Source organism: Pelobates fuscus, chromosome 8 (genome assembly GCF_036172605.1).
Source record: "Pelobates fuscus isolate aPelFus1 chromosome 8, aPelFus1.pri, whole genome shotgun sequence".
In the NCBI taxonomy this organism is placed as follows: domain Eukaryota; kingdom Metazoa; phylum Chordata; class Amphibia; order Anura; family Pelobatidae; genus Pelobates; species Pelobates fuscus.
In genome coordinates this window covers 90,660,483-90,682,792 of record NC_086324.1, presented here as the reverse complement: position 1 = coordinate 90,682,792, position 22,310 = coordinate 90,660,483, and the positions used below count along the sequence as shown (strand labels likewise).

Below are 22,310 nucleotides of genomic sequence, written 5' to 3'. Positions count from 1 at the left end.
TGAACTATACATGATTTATTACAGTGACAGGCTTCTCTGCTTCCTTCAACGTTACACTTTCGTTAGGAGTCTGTTTGACTTTATAAGATTACTCTTGGCATAAAAAAAGAAAAAGATAGGGAAAAAAAAAGCAAAGTTAAATTTAAAAAAATGCTAAAATTAAGAATATATAGTTTTATTTTTGTTTGTATATTTATTGTACTTAGTCCAGTGGATTTAAACGACAGCAATCAAGCAACAGATAAGGATACTTTATGTAGTGCATGCATCTGGAGACAGAACAGCACGTCTTTGAGATTAGAAGCTATAAAAGTCCAGATTCTTAGCAAATTGCGACTGGAGCAGCCACCTAGCATTAGCAAGGATGCTATAACACTAATTCTCCCAAAAGCTCCACCACTACAAGATATAATTGATCGATATGATGTCCAAGGAGATGAAGGCAGTGAAGAGGCCCTTGAAGATGATGATTACCATGCTATCACGGAAACTGTCATAATAATACCTACAGAACGTAAGTAAATTATATAAGTTAACTCAGCCTACATTGAGATGACGTTCCATTTTAAGAAAAAATTACATGCTTTTCAAGGATCCAAAATATTTTTGGATACTTGTTTGCATTATTGTAATTTAAAGGGCATAGTCAGTTATCCCATTTTATTCTGGGCACCAGGAAGTCAAGTACATAAGCTGAACTAATAATTGTTTCATGTTAAGCGATTTCTATTGTTTTGTGCGTGCTATAAATGTACTAAATATTTTTTGTTGTATGAGGATGATAAAACACATTAAACAAATAAACATGTCTACGAGTGATACTTAGACACAAGTATTCTTGATTATAAACATTATATTTTAATTGTTAAAGACAAAATCCTCACTGTCACAGTTATTGACTAAAATCAGAGCCGTAGCAATTTGAAATCCCAATTGTCAAATTTAGGCAAAAAATAGCAAATTGTGCCCTAGGAGAATTTTAAAAACAACCTATTTTTGTGATTTTTAGATTTTAGCTTTCTTCAATTCAAAGCTTTGTGAAAACCCACAAGTGTTTTGTTTTGTCTGCATAGTTTATGCATCAAATAAACATTTCTGATAGAGCTGAGAAATTACCTCAACACATCAAAGTCCAAAATTGCTCCAAAATAGTTTTAGGTGATGTTCAGCAAAGTAACATTTTTACACACTTCCTGATAAACTTGAGTCCAAAGTAGTAACCCTATTTATGCACTAGAATATGTTATTTTAAATTGGTAACAACAGCTAAATCTGATATGTACATGTTTACTTTGATCTAATAAATATTATTTATTCTCTCATTGACAAACATTCCAACATATTGTGCGATTAAAATACAATTTACAGATATAATATTTACTGAAAGAAGTAATAAGGTCAGGATGAAGACTAACCCCTTTTCATCCGCTCAGTGTTAACGACTGTTCCAAAAAATCTTTACTGTATGTGAAGTAGGTAAATCACAGGTAGAGTTAAAGTCAACCATTTTGTTTCATATGAATTCCTTTACAATCTTTGAAGGAGCACTATAGGGTCAGGAACACAAACAAGTATTCCTGACCCTATAGGGTTAAAACCACCATCTAGCCCCCCTCCCTAAAAATAGTAAAATCTTACTTGTATTCAAGTCTGAAGGTAATGATTCTACTCACCAGAACAAATTCAATACGCTGTAGTTGTTCTGGTGACTATAGTGTCCCTTTAAGATAAATTAGGTAGTAATATATAGGGTATTATTGAGATATGACTGTATAAAACAAAACTCAAAATGTACTAAATGGTCTTGTATTCTTGTACTGGTCTTGTATATGTTTTTAAAGGGATAGTAATATCTAACAATTTATAAGTACCAGATTACGTTAGCAATACACTTTATGGAATTCTAGTACCAACATAAGCAGCAGTAGTAGACACCCTCTTAATGTGTGTTAAATGAACACTCCAAGAGCCATACACACTACAGCATGCTGTAGTGGTTATGGTGCCAGCAAGGACCTGCCATCCCCCAATGTAAGTAGACAAACATTTGATAATGGTTTGACAACTTACCAGGATCCACTGGGTAAGCCAGTAAGTGCAAGACTTAACTAATTGGCTAATAGTGATCAGTTGCCTCTCTCAGCCAGTGAGCTGGCTGTGGATGTCAAGGCTTAGCTCAGGAAAACTAATGGAAGCTTGTAGCATGAGCTTCCAGCTTTCAGTGGAGGATATGAACAATGCCCTATGGGGCTCCAGGTGAGTTGTCAAACAGTTAGCAAATGGTTTGACTAGCTATATTTGGGGGCTCCAGGGCACACCTAGCACCATAACCACTACAACATGCTGTATTCGTTCTGGTGCATAGATTGTTCCTGGTTTTTAAAGTGTGGCATGCACGCTTCATCACTATTAATTAGAAAAAAATATTATACTTACAGTGAAATTCAAATCTTATGACAAGTGAACTATCACATTGCAATGGTAATTTTTTTTATAGCAATTTGTATGTTAACTGATACTTTGTAACAAAAACAAATAGCTGTAGTTGTAAGAAGGGATATTCACTAACATGAGAATTCAACCGAATTGGAAACATTCTCTAAGTCACCATTGCTTCCAGTTCAACTACTTTGGCCCAAAATTGGAAAATCACTTCTCGCTGAATTCTCAATTCTCATTAACCCTGATTGAAAAATATTCATCCTCAGGCCCTATGCAGAAGACAAAGACTATCACGGTTATTCACTAAACTGTGACTTTCCAGGATTTGAAAGTGAAGTTTAAATTTGAATAGGAAAATGCAAAACATAGCCGACTATCTCCCAGTTTTCCTGTTTTGTTCTACAATTTTTGATTAGTAAAATTATTTACTAAAGTGTTAAATCTCACACTTTCACACAGATTCCAAGGAAGCCGTGACATCCAAACATGTTAGAGGTGCATGAGCAGGTTGTGCCAAATAAATTAATTTTATTATGGCATACTCCACATTGGATTTTTTAAAATTAAAACATTTGAATATTTATTTGATGTTACATCTTAAATCAAGTTTTACACTCCTCAGACAAATATTAAAACGTATTTGTATTTAATTACAATAGACAATCATTACCTAAATACTAACTATAAACAAGTGATGTATACATATATATGGTGTCAACTAGCTGTATACAAATATACTTGTTTTTTGTCATCAGCCAGATAATATGCTAACCAGGATGGTATGAATCATAATAGGAAAGAGAGAACATAATTTGGCCTTGCACATGCAAACCTCTTGCATGGGTCTGTGATGACCCAGTAAAAACTGCACCTGGAGGTTCCACTGATAGAGATCGCATGCTGGTTTCCTCTACATTATGATTGTTTGTGAGATCCTGAATAAGATACTCAGTTGGTACTTAATACTATGTATTATTTTATGGCAATGAAACCGTTTCTGATGCAGAAATTTGAAGTGATGATTCATTTATTTCATTTTCTTACAACCAATAAGTGTCATGTTTAGAAAAAAAAAGTTTAAAAAAGTTAAAATAATAGCTGAAATAAGATGCAGAAAGATCATTGATTAATTGCATAACAACTATAAAATTCAAAAAACCTGCTAGGCTGGAGATTTATACACCCTGGAAAAAACTTTAATGATTGGCTAGATCTCAAACCAGGAATACTTCATCATTCATTACATGGAAGAACTACACATAGTAAATCAAAGTGTGATTTGATCATCAAAATAAAAAATAATTAATATTCTAAGGCAGGCCTGAAAGCACAAGTCTTCAACTTAAAAACAAACATTACATTGTTATGACGGCACTTTCTAAAAATAAGCAAAATATTAACATAATTAACGGTGCCACTATAGCTTTAAGAAAAGTTAAAAGGGAAGCAGCTTTAAATCATATCTTGTTGAGTAGCACATAGTATTAGAAATGGAATGTAGCTCTTATCTTGGCTAGAGATCTAGCTACTTATATATAATACAAGCTCAAGTGATAATGCTTTTCTATCCAAAGCATCTAAAACATAGTGATCCCTTACCAGAATATGCCTCAGCAATTTTTCATTTACATAACTTAATGACCATCATTCTTGTATGATTTTAGAGAGGAGATGGGCAGCACCAGCTGCGTCTCTGAGCCGTGCTACTGCAACACTGTTACCTTAAAGGCAGAACTAGTTATGGTTACTTAGAAACAGGTAACTCGATGTACAAGATAGTACTGGAAAACATCCAGTGCCCCTTCTCTTCTCAATTTCACTACCAATTATAGGCAGGGCAGAAGTAATTTATTGGTAGATGTTCAGAAAGACCGTTTCAACTTCAGAGTCTCTCTTTTTTGTATTTTTAATTTTTTTTTATGTTCAGGGTTATTCACTTAAGTGAAACTTGCGGGTAATTCAATGTGAATTTAAATGTCAAGGCTGTAACAGCTGAACTGAAAACAATTCTCTAAGTGAGTTCGGCCACTCTGGCCTTAAATGTGATATTCACCTTGAATTCCCACTAATTCTCACTTTAGTAAATAACCCTGCAAGAAATATCACACTGAAAGTGGGGTCGATAAGTTCAGTGCTGCTAATCTGTGAAACAGATGCTAGAGTTGTATACGTACAATTATGTTTTAAATATGTTTTAACTCTGTTTTTTTATGTGAATTTTTCAGCTGATTTTCCCAGTGAAGTGACGGAAAAACCAAAATGTTGCTTTTTCAAATTCAGCTCAAAAATTCATCTGAATAAAATAATGAAGGCTCAACTCTGGGTACATCTAAGACCAGTCCAAAAACCTACGACAGTTGTTGTACAGATCTTGAGACTGATTAAGCCTTTGAAAGATGGTACAAGGTACACGGGAATCCGAGCTCTAAAACTTGAGATGTATCCAGGTTCTGGAACTTGGCAAAGCATTGATGTGAAAACTGTGCTGCAAAACTGGCTGAGACAACCCGAATCTAATCTAGGCATTGAAATCAAAGCTACTGATGGAAACGGACAGGATCTTGCAGTAACTAATAATGAAGATGGACTGGTAGGTTTTATATTGTGAAGAACCATGCCGTTAGTCAGTCTACTTCAAGCTTTTAGTATGAGGGTCATATTGTGCATTTACTGTTTCCACAGAATTTTCTCAGATGGCACACACACACACACATAAAGAAATTATATCTTTCAATGAAGGGACATTTCAGATCCCTAAAGCACTGAAGCTTGCAAAAATTTTTATGTGTGAGGTGTGTGTACTTTTTCTTTCATTTTGGAAAAAGTGCAGGTTTCAATAGAAATTGACACTGTTATAAATTATGGATTTTTAAGCACATACTTCCTGGTTTAGTTAGCTTATTTGCACTTAAAGGACCACTATAGGCACTATGGTGCCCTGAGGGTGCCCCCACCCTCATGGCCCCCCTCCCGCCGGGCTGAAGGGGGAGGAAGGGGTTAATCCCTTACCTTTCTCCAGCGCCGGGCTCCCTCGGCGCTGGGGACTCTCCTCCTCCTTCCAACATCATCAGCTGAATGCGCAAATCATTCTCAATGCTTTCCTATGGACGCTGGCATCTTCTCACTGTGAAAATCACAGTGAGAAGCGCGGAAGCGCCTCTAGCGGCTGCCAATGAGACAGCCACTAGAGGCTGGATTAACCCATAGGTAAACATAGCAGTTTCTCTGAAACTGCTATGTTTACAGCAGGCAGGGTTAACCCTAGATGGACCTGGCACCCAGACCACTTCATTGAGCTGAGTGGTCCTTTAACTCATGGGCCAACATTTGCACCGAGCACCTGCTTTGCAAGGACTAGAAGTAGCGCATTGGGAAGTCTGTGATTGCACAGCCACAGAAAGTCTGGGTGTGGTTACAAGGGGAGGATTTGCACAGGCTTCAGACAAGATATCTGCAGGTTTTGTTTTAAATACAACTCCAATCAAAAAAACTCATTATTAAATGCATGCAAGTTTTTTTCTGGGGTATATCTACTAAACAGTGATTCTATTTTATCGTGTACTTAGTCAGTGGAGTATCTCTTTAAGGGCAGTCGTAAAAGACACTAAGTAAATCCACAGATTTCTTAGCAGACAACATATAGAGTATATCTGCCCTCCTTGTCAGCTTTCACTTGCACACAGGTTTCTCATTTTAAATACTGACAGACAAAAAGGACCAGAAGTTCAGGAGAGTCAAATGAATTAGGAGAATCAACAAGGGAATCTGATTCAATATGGACCAGTAATTTCACTATACATCTCCACGGGACTCACAGATCTAACCCCTTGTACTATCTGTACTAAAACTGAACAGCATACACAAACAAATTATTAAATAATTCAAACAGAAACAACAACAAAACATTTTTGTGCCTTATATTTTACATCAATCTATCAAGTGCAGCAACTTTTCATGCTTTAATCCAAATTAAGGCTTTTAAAATCAGGTTTAACACCCACATGGTTATTTGCTAAAGTAAGAACTCAAAGTGAATTTAAACTTTAAGGACAGCTTAACAGAACTGAAAAAATAGCCACATTTGTGAATGTTTCCATTTTGGCTATATTGATCTTAAAGGGACACTCCACTGCCCAAATACAAAATAAACAAAAAATGTGCATGCATTTAATTATCCTTTTTTTTCATTGATATATCTAAAAACCACTTTTAAAGCCTGCAGTTTCTTGTCTGCAGCCTTTTAAAGCCCCCACCTTCTAACCTCACCAGACTTTCTTTGACTTTCCAAACACAGGCTTCCCAATGCAGTTCAATGAGAAGTATTTGCAAGGCATGTGCTCTGGGCTATTGCTGCCGCTTGAGTTTAGTTCCACTGAGCAAACAGGAAGTAACAGGACCTGTTGTCTGCTTGAAAGTCAGGGGGTGTAACCAGATTTATTTGTAAAAGTGTTAATTTCTATTGAAATCTGCACGTTTTACAAATTGAAAAAACAGGACACACTTCACATGTAAAGATTTTCAGCAAGCTAAAGTGTTTTAGGGGTCTGGAGTGTACCTTTAAATTTAACTCACTCACTTTAGTAAATAACGTTGCCGGTCTTCACCCATCACTCACTCTTACCCATATGATATACAGCACCTAGCCCACATTAACATACATCATCAAAGTGAAACCCATACTACATACAGTATGCTCAGCACACCGCTAGTGCATATTGCAGACACATAAACATATGACACATATACCTATAAAGAACTGGTACTTATCATGCAATATATATTCAAAGTGGCTCTTCCACAAAATGTAAAATTAATATAATCTGCTTCTACATAGCTCCCTGAATCTGAATCTCTTTTTATTTTTTTTCTGATCCCTCTACTTTTCAAAAGTAAAAGTAGGGACTATGTTTCTGTATGTATAAAAGTCTACTTGACAAAAGTTGACAATGGGGCATCTGAAAGCAAGGTTCTGTTTGTTACCAATCACATTTAACAACAGTCCATCAGTAAAAAGATCCCGCAAGGGTAGACCACAGACATCAAGGGCAGCGGAGAACAAAATGGCTGCCCCCAGCTATTGAGATATAGCACATGGAAGAAAATATACTAAATATAAGTTAAGGCAAGTGACAAGGGAGGGTGTAAAATCAATTATATACTGTGGACATAAGCCAAAAGTGACAGTGACACTTTAATAATCAAGGGATTTAATGAGGCCTAAAAAACAAAACAAACAAAAAAATGTAAAAAAATATCTAACATGCCAGCATTGCAAGCAGACATTATGTCTGCGTTGTTCACTGCTGAAAATCAATTTTACATCTGGTGGATGTAAATGCATAAAGGGGGATTTACAAATTGATTCAAGAAACCGGTCCATCTATCTGCCTGCGTAATACATAAACATTTGTAAACATATTTAATGAACTGTCGTATCAGTGTGAAGCTTTGACCAGCTTGAAACCTGTACAGGGATGGGTAGAGCCCAATACACTCTATGCCAGTGACAAACTGTATATACGCTGGCCAATTAGGGATGTTCTCATCTCTCACGTGACCAATTATAAGTTGTATTAGTCTTTTGCACAGATTCAATTTAAGACTGTACTTTTTGGGGAGTTTTCTCTGGTCTCCAGGGAAGGGGGATTCCTTAGAAAGAATTCCAGAGTGGAAGAATAGGGGTTTCAAATGAGGACTGTTCCACCAGATCCCAGACAGTTGGAAGGTAGCACAACATTGAATAAACCCGAGGATATGCTAAGGTTATTGCTTCTTTTTTAATGAAAATGTGCTCACTGATAAAGCAATATTGTATAATTGCCAACTGCCAGGGTGTGAATGGGATATTACAGGAAATTAATTTCTGTATGAGTGAAGACCACATTCACTAACTGCTGTTCTGTGACATATACCAGAGGTCTATATCATAAAATGTATTGTAAGTATCTATTGCAACTAGAAAACATATGTTCATACAATATTACAAGAGCCCTCCCTCTTTGCTGCTAGTCAGATGCACTGTATTATCTGAGCCCTGTAGAGTACTCTAGTTTTCAATTATAGGTCCTCTATAGGGCAGAGAAAGACAGAGGGACTTATCAGAGTTAAAACTCAAAAATCAATTCTCCAACTGGTGTTAACAAGACCTAGAGTGGTGGTGTGGCAGGTAGGTGAGTGTAATACACTTACCGTTCACATCTTCCAAGATGCCTTGTGTGAGTAGCTCAAAGGTCTCCAAATACTGAACACATTAAAACATCAGAATACAATTATTAGATGCCATGGCAACCTATGGTCTGTCATAAGCGCCATTAAAGGGACACTAAAGCAACATAATCACTACAGATCGGCAGTTAAGTGCAGTGGTTTTATACTCTTTGGGTAACAATCCTCAAATGTGTCGAATTATTTGTAAACATTTTGAAAACAACCAACTCTTCTCAGTCACATTGATTATACAAAATTTACACTTCCGCATTATCTATGTAAATTCTTTTTTTTTTTCGACAATCTTTATTTTTATTTTGTTTTGGATAGCATAGCAAGAGGTATTACAACCATAGCAAGTAAAAACATGACATGAGTACAGTTCACCAAACTTATAACGGGTGTACATCAGAAAGTCCAGGGTAGGAAGATTTAGTTAATGGGAGACTTCATAAGATATTACGTGTGCCATATACGCATTGCTGCTTATACATAACTTGTTAACCCCTAGTACAGTCAAGGTGGTAGGGCTTTCGTAGAGCTTTTGCCGGAGTCCCCTGCGAGATATTCCAGGCTATTAGGGTGTCTGCGCAATGTTAATGATACAAAGTTATAACAAGCAAGAACAGAACATGAGTACACTTCACCAGTCTTAGAACAGGGGTATGTCGGAAATTCCAAGGGTAGTAAGTTTTAGTTAATAGGGGACAGCTTAAGATATTGAGTGCGCGATATATTCACGGCTGTTTATACATAGCTTGCTAACCCCTAGTATAGTCAAGATGGTTGGGTTTTTGTAGAGCTCTTGCCGGAATTCCCTGCGAAGTATTTCAGGCTATCTGGGTTTCTATGCAAGGTTTATGATACAATGTTATACCGTTATGAAGCCGCATGCGGCTCTCAGCCTATTTCAATTTGATTCAGTGTCACAATTCACACCAGTAGTTCCCCCCAATAACATGTGGGACTATCCGTGTATCTGTAGTCAATCTACGTGCCAGCTTCACAGTGACATGGGGCCATCATGAAGATGAGCGTCAGAAGGGTATCTTTATCCGGTCCATGGGGGCTGAAACATGACAGTAAGTGGTAGTAAGTCAAGTCGGTGGGGGTGTGAATGTCTACATATTGACGTGTCTGTGAGTCCGTCCCTCGGGACGGTCGAGAGCGCTTATAGTTCGTACCAAGTATGGTGCAATATGGTGCGGCAATCAAGGGGGTAGTCTCTACGGGGGAGTTAAGGAGTCTGACTGTCGGGGCTAAGGGGATGGGAGGATGGAGAGAGGGAGGGTGAGGGTAGGGAGGGTCGGGATGCCTGTCTCCCGCTCCCCGCACCGGCGGCCGATAAATGCCACAGCCATGGCGTCCAGACTTGAGTACATTTTTCTTGTCTCTCCTGTAGGGCCGCCGTAAGGGACTCCATCGTATATATATCCCCCACCCTGTCCATCCACTGCCGGAGTGTAGGCGCATCCCGCTGCTTCCACATTGTGGGGATCAGTGACGTGGCTGCCGTTAGCAAGTGTTTTATCAGGGATTTTTTATAGGCAGCAAGCGTCATGTCTGTGTGGTGAAGGAGCATGGAGAGGGGTTGGAGCGGTAGTGTAATATCCGTGATCTGTTGAATGGAATCCCTGACCGCTGACCAGAAGGGTATTATCTCGGGGCAGCTCCACCAAATGTGCAGGTAGGAGCCGTCTGAGGCTCCGCACCTCCAACAGTCTCCGGGAATCTCTGCGTCCATGCGGTGCAGAGTGTCCGGCGTCCTGTACCAGTGTGTAAGGATCTTAAAGTTCGTCTCTTGGAATTTGGAGCTGATGGAGCACTTATGTGACAGTATGAAAATCTTTTCCCACTCCTGGTCAGTGAGTGTGGTCCCCGTGTCCCTTTCCCACCTGGTGACATATCTCGGGTGTGACTGGTGTTCGCTAGCTAGAAGATGGGCGTAGAGCCTAGATACCCCCTTAACTGGGTGTGTCCTGGCTGAGCAGAGAGTTTCAAATTGTGTGAGGGCTCTGTGTAGGCATTGTTTGACTGGGAAAGTCTTGTAATATGCTCGAATTTGCATGTAATGGAAGGTGTCTAGTCCCGTGGGTACCTTGTCCCCTAAAATGTCAGCCAAGGGTTTAAGTCGGTTCCCTAGTGTGAGATGCTGAAAGCTGAGCCAGTCGGTGTCGGTGTATGTGCTAAGGTCTGCGGGCGTTAGTCCCCCCCCTACTCCCGGGTTGTGCGTTATGGGCGTGTGAGGACTGTCCGTGGTCGTAAGTTGGTGTGAGTATCGCAATGTGCACCAGATTTGCAGTGTGGCGTCAATCAGGGGGTTGCCAGTTCGCAAGGCTCCCAGAGTTAGGGTGCTTAACCATAGGCGTGAAGGAAGAACGCCACCCGTCTGCTCGAGTTCCATGGGGACCCACAGCTTGGTGGTTGGGCGGGCATGCCAGTCCACTAGCCTGAGTAGATGGGCTGCTTGATAGTATCTTAGGAATGACGGGAGCCCTGCGCCTCCTCTCGTTTTTGGGCGTTCTAATATAGCCTTGCTGACCCTACTCTTTCTCCCGTTCCAAACAAATTCTCTCACCGCCGCTGAGATCGTTTGAAAAAAGGATCTTGGCAGCGAAACGGGGATGGCTTGGAACAAAAATAGCAGGCGGGGCAGCACATTCATTTTAATCACGTTGATCCGGCCGAACCAAGAGACATAGAGGCCCCTCCAGCGGCGGAGGTCGTTCAGTAAAGCCGTAAGGATGGGGAGGAAGTTTAACTGGTACAATAGGGTCAAATCAGTAGGTAGCCAGATCCCTAGGTATTTGAGCTTGTCGGGACACCATGAAAAGCGGAATTGTGAGTGCAGGTGAGCGATCCCCGCCGCTGGGAGTGAGATTGGCAGGGCCTCCGATTTAGTCATGTTTAGTTTGAGATTGGAGATGCCCCCAAACTCCCTGAAGGCCCGAAGCAAGTTGGGGAATGACACTATGGGGTTGTCTATGAAAAACAGCATGTCGTCGGCGTATGCCGCCACCTTATGCTCCACTCGATGCATGCTGTACCCCGTAATACCCCCGTCCCGTCTGACCGCCTCCAGGAAGGGCTCCAGGGTGAGGGCGAACAGGAGGGGGGACAGGGGACAGCCTTGCCTGGTGCCGTTGCGTATGTTGAATGGGGCCGAGAGCGCTCCGTTAATCCGGATTCGAGCCGTGGGGTTAGTGTACAAAGCTAAGACCCATGCGCGGATATTGGGCCCGAACTGCATATGGCGCAGGGTGGCTTCCAGGTACTTCCAATCCACCCGGTCAAAGGCCTTCTCTGCGTCCGTGGAGACCAGTACCAAATTTTTGCCGGTCGACCGGGCGGAGTGGATCAGATTGAGGGCTCGGATGGTATTGTCCCGCGCCTCCCTACCGGGGACAAAGCCCACCTGGTCCGGGTGTATCAGCGCGGGGAGTATGCGGGAGAGTCTCAGGGCCATGGTCTTGGCAAATAATTTTAGATCCGCGTTGAGTAGCGATATTGGTCTATAACTCCCGCAGTCAGAGGGGTCCTTACCGTCCTTGGGTATTACCGTCACCGTCGCGTGTAATGTGTCAACAGGGAACCTGCCACCATCTATCAGGGAGTTGAGACCCTGTAGCAAATGAGGCAGCAGTATATTTTTGAATTTGCGTAGGTACGAGGTCGGTAGGCCATCAGGGCCTGGCGCTTTGTTGGACTTAGATTGTTTAAGGGCTGCGGCTAGTTCCTCCTCAGTTATCGGGCGGTCCAAGTCCTCGGCTACATCCGCCGGGACCTTGCACCCCACGTACTCAGAGAGGAACGTCTCTATCCTATGTTGATGTAGGGAGGTGTCCGCGCGGTGTGAGGATGCGTCGATATTGTACAGATCTGCGTAAAAATGCCTAAATGCTTGTAGGATGTCCGGGGGTGCCCGTTTCACCGTCCCATCCCTGCCCCTTATCTGGTGCACATGCTGCTGTCTATGCCTCTGTGTCAGGGTGCGGGCCAACATTTTCCCGCATTTGTTGGAGAATTCGTAAAAGTGTCTATTAGACTTCCGTATTGTATGTAACAGATTCTGTGAGAGCAAGTCCCTGAGTTGTCTACGTTGGTCGGTGAGAAGGCGGTAGGCATCGTCCGTGTGGTCTTGTTTGTGTTGCGTCTCCAAGTCCGCTATTGTACGTGTCAGTGTCTGTATCCGTGTGGCATGGTCTTTCTTGCGTTGGGTGCAAAGTTTGATAAGCTGTCCCCTTATCACACATTTATGTGCTTCCCACACCATGAGGGGGGCCACGTCGGTGTCGTCGTTGTCAGTAAAATAATGTGTCAAGGTCTGTGCTATTTGAGTGGTGAAGGTAGTGTCTCCCAGTACACTTTCATTGAGTTTCCAACAGCGTTCCCTGGGTTTGAAGAGTGGGGATTTAAGTGTAGTGAGAACTGGGGCATGGTCCGAGTCTCGTTGTATTCCGATGTCAGATGCGAGGAGGAAGGGGAGGTATTCTTGGGCAAGGAAGACATAGTCTATCCGGCTATATCTATTGTGTACTGCGGAGTAGCATGTGTAATCTTTAGCGTCGGGATGCGCCACCCTCCAACAGTCGACTAGGCCCGATTTACCCAGAGCTTGTTTGGCTTGCCTTAAGCAGTGTGCGGGAATGGTACTGGTGCCCACGGACGTGTCCATCCGGGGGTCCAGCGGAATATTAAGATCGCCGGCTAGTATCAGGGTTCCCTCTCGGAACCTCTCCAGTTGTGCCAATGTTTTCATCAGAAATCGATGCTGTCCCTTATTGGGGCAATAGATCGTGGCGAATGTGTACCTATGTGCTGCAATTGCCCCCTTCACAAATAAAAACCTCCCCTGGGGGTCAGCTTGTGAGGTAGTGTCCTCGATCGGGACATTATTAGCGAAAACAATGGCCACGCCTGCGCGTTTGGCGTCTGGGTTGTTAGCGTAAAATCCCAGCGGGTACCGTCTATCCCGTATCTGGGGGGCCTCGTTGCCTTTAAGGTGCGTTTCCTGCAGAAACGCTATCGAGGCCCTATGTGACCACAAAGTTCTCAGTAATTGTCGCCGTTTTTCGGGGGCATTAAGACCTCGAATATTATGTGAGAACAGTGTCAGGGAGGCGGGGGTGAAAGTGGTCGCCATGGCTGTTCGGGGCGGGGTGGGGAGAAGGAAGGGAGTAGGGGAGGGAAAGGTAGGGGTACTGTCCTTGTCCGTGGGTTCGGGCCCGTCTAGGGCTACGGGGGGTTAGGCAACTAAGACCCTAGGTCGTGTAAGGGTGACCTGATCTACAGGTGGGTCGGTTGCAGGGGGGTGAGAAAGTCCGGTAGGATAAGTCCGTTCAGAGAGAGCGGTGTCCGCTCTCCCTCGACCCACGTTGTGGGGCGTATGTCTCGGCTATTAGTCGTCGGGGGAGTGTGAAGCACGTGGCGGAGCGCCAGGGCCAACCCGGGAACCGGGCAGGGGGTGTGGTACCGTCCTGGTGGGGAGTCTGGGTACCCGTTGTGAAAGCGGTGTCACCTCGCGTCATCAGCATACCCCGAAAACCCTATGCAGGTTGCTTACATCAAGGTTATCTATAACGTAATAAAACTACAAGGAACCAAACATAACTGTTGGAATACATCATAACTGTCGACAGCCATTAACCGCTAAGGGCCCTGTGAGTCGGGGGGGAGCGACCCCGGGGCCGCACCCCAAACCGCCCGCCACGGCGTGGTAGGGAGACCACATATAGTTTAATTGTGGGGAAAGCACGTGGTGCGAGCGATTCAGCGCAGCCCCCGGGCCGCACCAGCCGTAATAAACACAAGACCAATCCAGGTTGTCGTTCCGTACCGCCAGACTGCAGGCGCCGGCCTAGCGGCCTACCGCCCGCCGTGGGGCGGCACGAGCTACTAAGTCAGATAAGGCGACACATCATGGTACAGTACCAGCCCCCCGCCCTCCAACAATATACATAAATTGCCCAAATACATTTACAGCAAGACTCTTCTGCCCCGTGGGTGCCCCTTTGCCAAATATGTGCCAATAATTCAGGCTGGCCGGCCCCCGTAGGCAGCGCATAGGGGTGGTTCTCAAACTGGTCCTGCAACTGCTGCCATAGGGTAAATTGGCCGCTCCCCAGGCAGAGTAGTATTATCAGTCGTGCTGGGCCGGCCCGCATAGGGTGTCAGGGTGTATGGAGTCCCAAATGTCCCAAAAAACAAGAAGGAGATGGCATTTACCCATACCCCACCCAAATTCGGCAAGGGCCTAAATGTGGCTTTGGGGAAACCGCCACTGTTCACATCGCAACAAGTGTGTAGGGGGGCCCTGCCGGCGGTTAGTCCCGGTTCCCACCCATATTACAAGCTAAGTGTGCAAGTGTAAAAATAGTCAAGTCAACTTATCTGTTAGCGAAGTCGCCTGGGGAGGTCTCCTCAGGCCGTCTCCTGCTGCCACGGGACCAAGACGACAATAGGCTTATCTAGGGACCGAGTGTTATTCTTCGGGGCCTTCCGGGCCCCCCCAGCGGGCGGGTTGCGCATCTCTCCTAGGTTGGTTACGGAGAGCCTCAGGGACCTCGGGGTGAGCTGGTCGCGGTGGCGGCTGGTCCAGGATCCAGTTGCGGACCGTGACTGGCGGTAGATCGAGGGCCCTCAGAAAGCCGGGTATATCGTTAGGCCAACGTAGGGAGCACCACGTGTTGCCCTTCTTAGCCTGCAGGCTAAAGGGGAAGCCCCACTTGTATGGGATGCGCTTTTCCTGTAGGATGCCTGTCAAGGGTCGTAGGGCTCTTCGTGCATCTAAAGTGAGGGCAGAGAGGTCTTGGTATAAGGAAATCGGGGCGTCCAGATAGGTGACTGTCTGTGTGCGGGCTGCCCTCATAATGGCTTCTTTGAGCTGAAAGGAGAGGAGGCAGCAGATCACATCTCGGGGCAGGCCATCCCTTCTCGGGGGCCGCAGGGCCCTGTGCGCGCGTTCAATGTGGTAGTCATCTTGAGCACCGTCGCCCAGTATACGGGTGAAAAGCTGTGCGAGGGCAGTACCCAGGTCCTCAGATTCAGCCTCGGGCATGCCCCTGATCCTGATATTATTCCGCCTGCCCCTGTTGTCCAGATCCTCCACCTGTCTGCGGAGGTCTAGGAGTACTGAGCCCTGCCTGGCCGTGGCATGGTCAGCTGCCTGGGAGTGTTGAATCGCCTGCACGTTTTCATGCTCTAGCTCTGTGACACGCTCTTCCAAGGCCGAGAGGTCCCTGCGCACCTCCAGAATCTCCTCACGGATCGCCGCCCTCAGTTCCGCTACCATGGCAGTCTTATCTTGCTTGGTGAGCATATTAGCAGATATGGCTGTCAGTTCCGCCGTGATTTGTGTCAAAGTTTCCCCTCTGGCTGGGCTTGGCTCCGAGCCCGCTCCGCTCTCAGTACTCGGGGATGCAGCCGCCATTTTGTCTGCCTGCCTCGTGGCACGGTAAGCGTCTGGCGTGGAGAGAAAATCATCCATCGGGCCGGCCTGTTTTCTCGATGGGCTAGTGCCCGATGGTCCAGGGGTGCCCTGGCGCTTAGTTCTCCCCATTTCGCCTGCGTGGTTCTGCTAATAATAGGGGCTATGTGGGTCGAGTTCGCGGAGCTCCGAAAAACACGTCTCACTCCATGCACCGGCAAGCCACGCCCCCCATCTATGTAAATTCTAACCAACGTAAACCACAATAGTAAACTGTGAGTACTGGGCTAACCCACCACCAACCCTTACCACACCTACACCCATACAAAAGAATATAGGGTGGAGAGAACTATATAAAGGTGAATACAGGCTTACTTAAAGGACCACTATAGTGCCAGGAAAACATACTCGTTTTCCTGGCACTATAGGGTCTCTAGGTCCTCCCACCCTTAGGGCCCATCTCCAGCCTGGATCTAGGGTGTGGAAGGGGTTAAATCTTACCTGTTTTCCCCCGCTGGGCTCCCTCGGCGCGGGGAACTCTCCTCTTCCTTTTCGCCGTCATCCGCGGCTGACTTCCTGACAATTCTCAAGTTGGTAAATAACCATGAAAGACTAAAATAAAAAAAAAAAAAACAGGTCTCATAGAAATGGATAAATATCATAAATTAAAAATGGAAAAATAAACTTCTGCAATAATATGTATAAACAAGGCTCTTGGGTACCATGGATATGTTTTGTCTCCCTTTTAATAAAAAGTAATTTAATAAATAAAGCAAAATGAAAGAAATATTAAAAATAAAGAAAAATATGGTTAAAGTATAATATACCATATGTTTTTTATTCAGCTCTTTTTTTCATACTAATTTTACGTTCAAGTGTTTTCCTTTGCTGAGTGCTTTGAAATTCCACATGCATCTCGGTTTTGAAAAGTGATCAGTGGGGGTCACATAGTATCCATCAGAGCAGCAGATGTTTAGTTCATTATGCTGTTTAATTTAATATCTGCGTACAATCTTTCTTAATTGCACTGTTTGGCAGCCTTTACAAATTTAACACCTCCATTTAAATGCTTTAGATTGTATCATGTATACTTCATTTGAAAAAGTATGTGAACTTGAGAATTCAATGTTTTATGTCTTGTTGTCACTGGCTATAGTGTCATTTTGTACATGTTCATGAGATTTACTTTATATTTTGAAACATAAATTAGCTTACTTTTTAGTATTAGTGATTTTGGTGTTGAACTTTTGCGTTCACCCTGACCTGTAAGCTTAACTGAAAGTTATAAGTAATTTTGAACTTAAAAGTAAGAAGATGCTTTGTGAAAATGTGTTTGTAATAATGAATTGTCAGACAATAAAAAAAAAGGCATTACACCGTAGTCTTTTCAACAAGGTAAAGTGCTTTAGGGATCCGAAGTGTCCCTTTAAGACAATAAAAAGCAGGCGATTTATCAACATGTTCTATCTAAAAAGTGGTGCAAAAAATGTAAATTGGGATGAGTCATCAATGGAAGGTGCTTTCTGGTTCCAATGGTTTACATGGTGAATGCTCCACATTTAGTATTTTAGACCATATTTTAGATATTTATTCAAATCATGTGATAAATATTATTTTATATAATTGTTTTGTTACTTTTCTACTTTATGTTCTAAATTTCGACATGACAATGCTCTAATGGTATATATTGTTATTATGTGATTATACCTAATTTTTGTTTCTCTATCAGATTCCATTCATGGAGGTCAAGATTATAGACACACCTAAAAGGTTAAGAAGAGACTCCTGCCTCAATTGTGATGAGTTTTCCACCGAAACAATATGTTGTCGCTACCCATTAACAGTAGATTTTGAAGCTTTTGGTTGGGACTGGGTTATAGCACCAAAGAAATACAAAGCTAACCATTGCTTAGGAGAATGCCCATATGGACGTCTGCAAAAATATGCTCACACTCATATTGTTCAACAAGCCAACCCTAAAGGTACACCAGGCCCATGTTGTTCTCCAACTAAATTATCTCCTCTTAATATGTTGTATTTTAATGATGAATCAGAAATCATACAAGGTAAAATTCCTGGCATGGTGGTAGATCGCTGTGGATGCATTTGATCATTCCGTTTACCCATCCTCTAATACATTTTGCTACCACAACACATGCAACTACTTCAAAATTCAGATTCTTTACCATAAGCTAACAAATGGTCAAGACTATTTAATCGAGTCTTAGCATAAAACCTTACAACTTAGAAACCAGATTGTATATAAATAAGCACTATTCCGTTGCAGATGTTAAAAAGTCTATTACCAGGATGTTTATTTGGTCTCTCCCGGCTTAGAGCATCACCCTTTAGATAAGTCAATTGACTTATAAAATAATAATATCATTAAAATAGCTTCCACTTGAAATGCTAAGAAATAAATGTAAGATTATAAAGCGACATTGTTGGAGCCAAAAGCTAATTTATTTTGCAATTAATCTCTGGAATGTATTTAAAATAAACTTGAATATGTAAAATAGGGTGCAAATTCAAGCTTAATGCAATAATTTATGCACATGGTGCTTTAACAAAACAGTAAAATTACTATAGTGATTGTTGTAGAATATCAAAAATATTTTTTTCTTATGTTGGCATACACCTTCCAGAACAACCCCTTGCTTTGTTTTACTATACAATTCTAGATTTTGCACTGCATAACATCCACATTCTACTCCCTTAAAATGTATTTGTTTTGTAGTTTTTAATTTTGTGCTTTTTCTATTATGCAATTTTTGATGATTATTTAATTGCTTTATACAAGTCCAAGACATACTTGAAAACAAGAATCATTTTACTTCGTTCTAACAGGTTATAAACAAATACATCAAATGGTATGAACACAATTAGAACCATGGTACTAGAGCCGATTAACAGATTAAAAAAATAATCTACTAATACGAACACTAGCAAGTTTATTCACTAAAGTGAGAATTGTCTAGGTAAAAATCGCTGAACTGAAAACAATGTCAAATTGGTGAATTTTTCCCAATTCAACTTTGTTCTACAATTTGAAAATTACCATCAATTTACACTTCGGTAAGTAACCTGCTTGTGTAAAAAAACAAATAGTAAATAACTGTGAAAGAAGTTAATCAGACAAAAAATAACTTGACCTAGTTATATATAGCTGTGAAAAAAATAAATAGCTGCTCATTACTATGAATGTAGAGATCATATATTTTAGTTATACTTTCCATTCAGTCTATTTTCTAGTGACACACCATAATAAACTCAGCCTATCACTAAAAAACTTTAGAAAATAAGTTAAAATATGAAATATATTAAAAATAACATGGATGTGACAAACAACAAATATGTTTGAAACAAGAGAGCCGTATGCACTATTTCAAATATATGTAAAATGAACTGCTGAGCTGTTGAAAAGAAATCTTCATGTGGACTTTATGATTTTTAATCTCTTAAGGATGGAGGCAAGTGTCCAAGTTCTGGACAAAAACAAAACCTTGAATTTGAGCAATAGGTTTGTTCCATCGTAATTTAAGGGTTTTTCTTCAGGTGCCCCCATACATGTTACATAACATCTGTTAAAGGACAGAAAGGGCTTTAATTTGATGTGACATATACATACACAACGTCTGATTATAATACAAAAAATACAAATAAATGCAAAAATATATTAAAAGAAATATGACAACACATTCATTTATATGTCCGGATTTACAGAGTACACAATACGACTAGAATGTCAGTTTATTTTTGATAGTTAAGGGTTACAAAATACAAGGAGTAAAATTATATTTCGATGTGAAGCAATTTTAGAGTTTGGTATGTTTGTCTTGTAAGCCATAACAGAAAATACAAAAGTATATATTTATATAAAGTAGACATCACAGGCTATTTATCTAAGGGTTTTTAACACTTACTATGTAGCCGTTTAACTACCAATCTCTGCTAAATATTGGAGTAAAATTGTGTTATGATTTTTTTTAACATTTACAAATAGAACAAGATTTTTTTCAAATGTGTATTTCGTAAACCTGATGTCTACTACTACTGTGCAAAACCCCATAATGTGTACAGCTACAATACCCTCAATGTGTGCCTTTGCCAATACCCTGTGAAGTTACAGTGCCATGTAAGACACCTGACTATTTCAGTTTTTACAATTAGAATTTTGATAAATGAAATTGATGGGCCTATTCCGCATTTTGGGGCATTGTAACAGAATGGCAGTTGAAATTACCCCATAAATGCATACCATTTGTGAAAGTAGACATCACAAGGTATGTTATATCGTATATTTTAAACCTTACTATACAGCTATTGTAGCACCAATATCTTTCAAAGTTTATGGCATTTTCAAAAATGTTTACAAGCACATTGCAATGTAGCAGTATATTTTCTAAATTTAAAAAGTTCTGGTGCAATAAAAAATCCCTAAATTGAGTTCAACTATATCTCCTGAATACAGAATGACCCTCTTGGCATACCTTTGTCAAGTTTTGTGAGAATACAGAGCTGGATTTATAACCTACCCATTGCAATTTTTTGTTTTTAAATGGCAAACTAAAGATGGGTTTATGGTGCATTTTGGGGAATTTTAGTATCTCACATATTTAAAAATACTCCATAAATGCATACCATTTGCAAAAGTGGACACCATGGTAATTAACACATGATATATTTTGCGCTATATATTTTGTGGTATTAATTTTTATCTTTTTGTACATACACATTGTATTTGTTTCTGCTTATTTTTTAATATCATGTGTCCACTGTATAAAATGATCTTAACGATACTTAGCAACACCTTCTGACTACAGTACCCGATTTGTATACATTTTCAAAGTAACAATCTTAATCCCAGTCTAAATCCCTAGACCAAACCCTCATTCTAAACTAATTCTAAATCTAATCCTAAATCTAATAAACCTCACCTTAATCCAAACCCATACCCTAATTCTATGCCTAACCCTAATTATAACCTTAACCCTAATCTCAATTTTAACTCTATAAATAGTGTTAGAAGGTTTACCTCTGTTGAGGTCAGCAGAAGAAATCCATTGGTGATATGAGCAAATATATTCCCTTGCTAGCCCTAATGCAAACCCTAATGTGAAACATAATCCCAATCCTAACATTAATTCTATAGCCATTTTTTTTAAATATAAACCTAATACTAAACCTAATGTGTAGAAAATGGGTATAGGATCAGCGCTGAGTGATCTAAAGGGAAAGAAACAAATAAAAAGCTGCAACCTACGGGTATGAGGTTCCCTCTAATGTCCTCAAAGAAGAAATGACAAAAACCACAAAAATAGGTTGCGCTATACAGAAAAAGGTATATAGTACTCACATATACTAAAAGTATCAACAAAGAATAAAAATAAATATAATTATGAACATAATAGTCCTGATATGTAGTAGGCTTCTTGTGGGTTCCAATAGGCTAGTAGAGACTTGAGTTTGTGAATAATGAGTTTATGAATGTTTATGAATAATGAATACATTATAAACTCAAGTCTCTACTAGCCTATTGGAACCCACAAGAAGCCTACTACATATCATAATAATGTTCATAATTATATTTATTTTTATTCTTTGTTGATACTTTTAGTATATGTGAGTACTATATACCTTTTTCTGTATAGCGCAACCTATTTTTGTGTTTTTTTAAACCTAATGTGTATTCTAAACCGAATCTTAATCCCTAATTCAATCTTAATCGAAAAGGTTTACCTTTGATAATACCAGAATTGATATTAGCAAAGGGAAATTTAAGCTAAAACAGAGTGGTATGTTGCTGTCATCTACTGGCTATTTTCAGTATGACAGATTCATATGTTTACATTATTACTGTATGCCTAATGCATTGCGATCTATGCTGGGCAACTGATAAAGCCCAGGACTGCTCAAAATGCCATTGGGGCATAGAGGAAGATTTTTTAGGGTCTGTTCAGACATTGGGGTCTCCCAATCACCAGATCTAGTAAGAGAATCACTGCGGCTAAGCTTGATAGTTTAGCTACAGTTTTCTCTATGGATTTAAAGTGCTCCGTCTGTCTTTCAGCACTGCATACAGCTGATAAAGTCTTGGGATACTAAAAAGTTCCCCAGCTGACAGAGATCAGCCCCAGGTATCTAGTGATATATATGTTTCATCGTGTGAGCATTGTCTATTTTTCCTTTTTGTATGCCATGATGGATTATTTCCTATTCTTGGGCTGCCGTATGG

At 41.1% G+C, this 22,310-nt stretch overlaps 1 protein-coding gene across 1 annotated transcript; it reads left to right on the top strand.

The window, feature by feature from the left end:
- Window positions 1-35: 35 nt before the first annotated feature.
- On the top strand, window positions 36-21,397 carry LOC134571657 (growth/differentiation factor 8-like). The gene is made up of 3 exons (XM_063430142.1): window positions 36-514; window positions 4,668-5,032; window positions 17,805-21,397. The coding sequence occupies exons 1-3, from the start codon at window positions 151-153 to the stop codon at window positions 18,183-18,185; spliced, it is 1,110 nt and encodes a 369-aa protein (XP_063286212.1). The 5' UTR covers window positions 36-150; the 3' UTR covers window positions 18,186-21,397.
- Window positions 21,398-22,310: the final 913 nt, after the last annotated feature.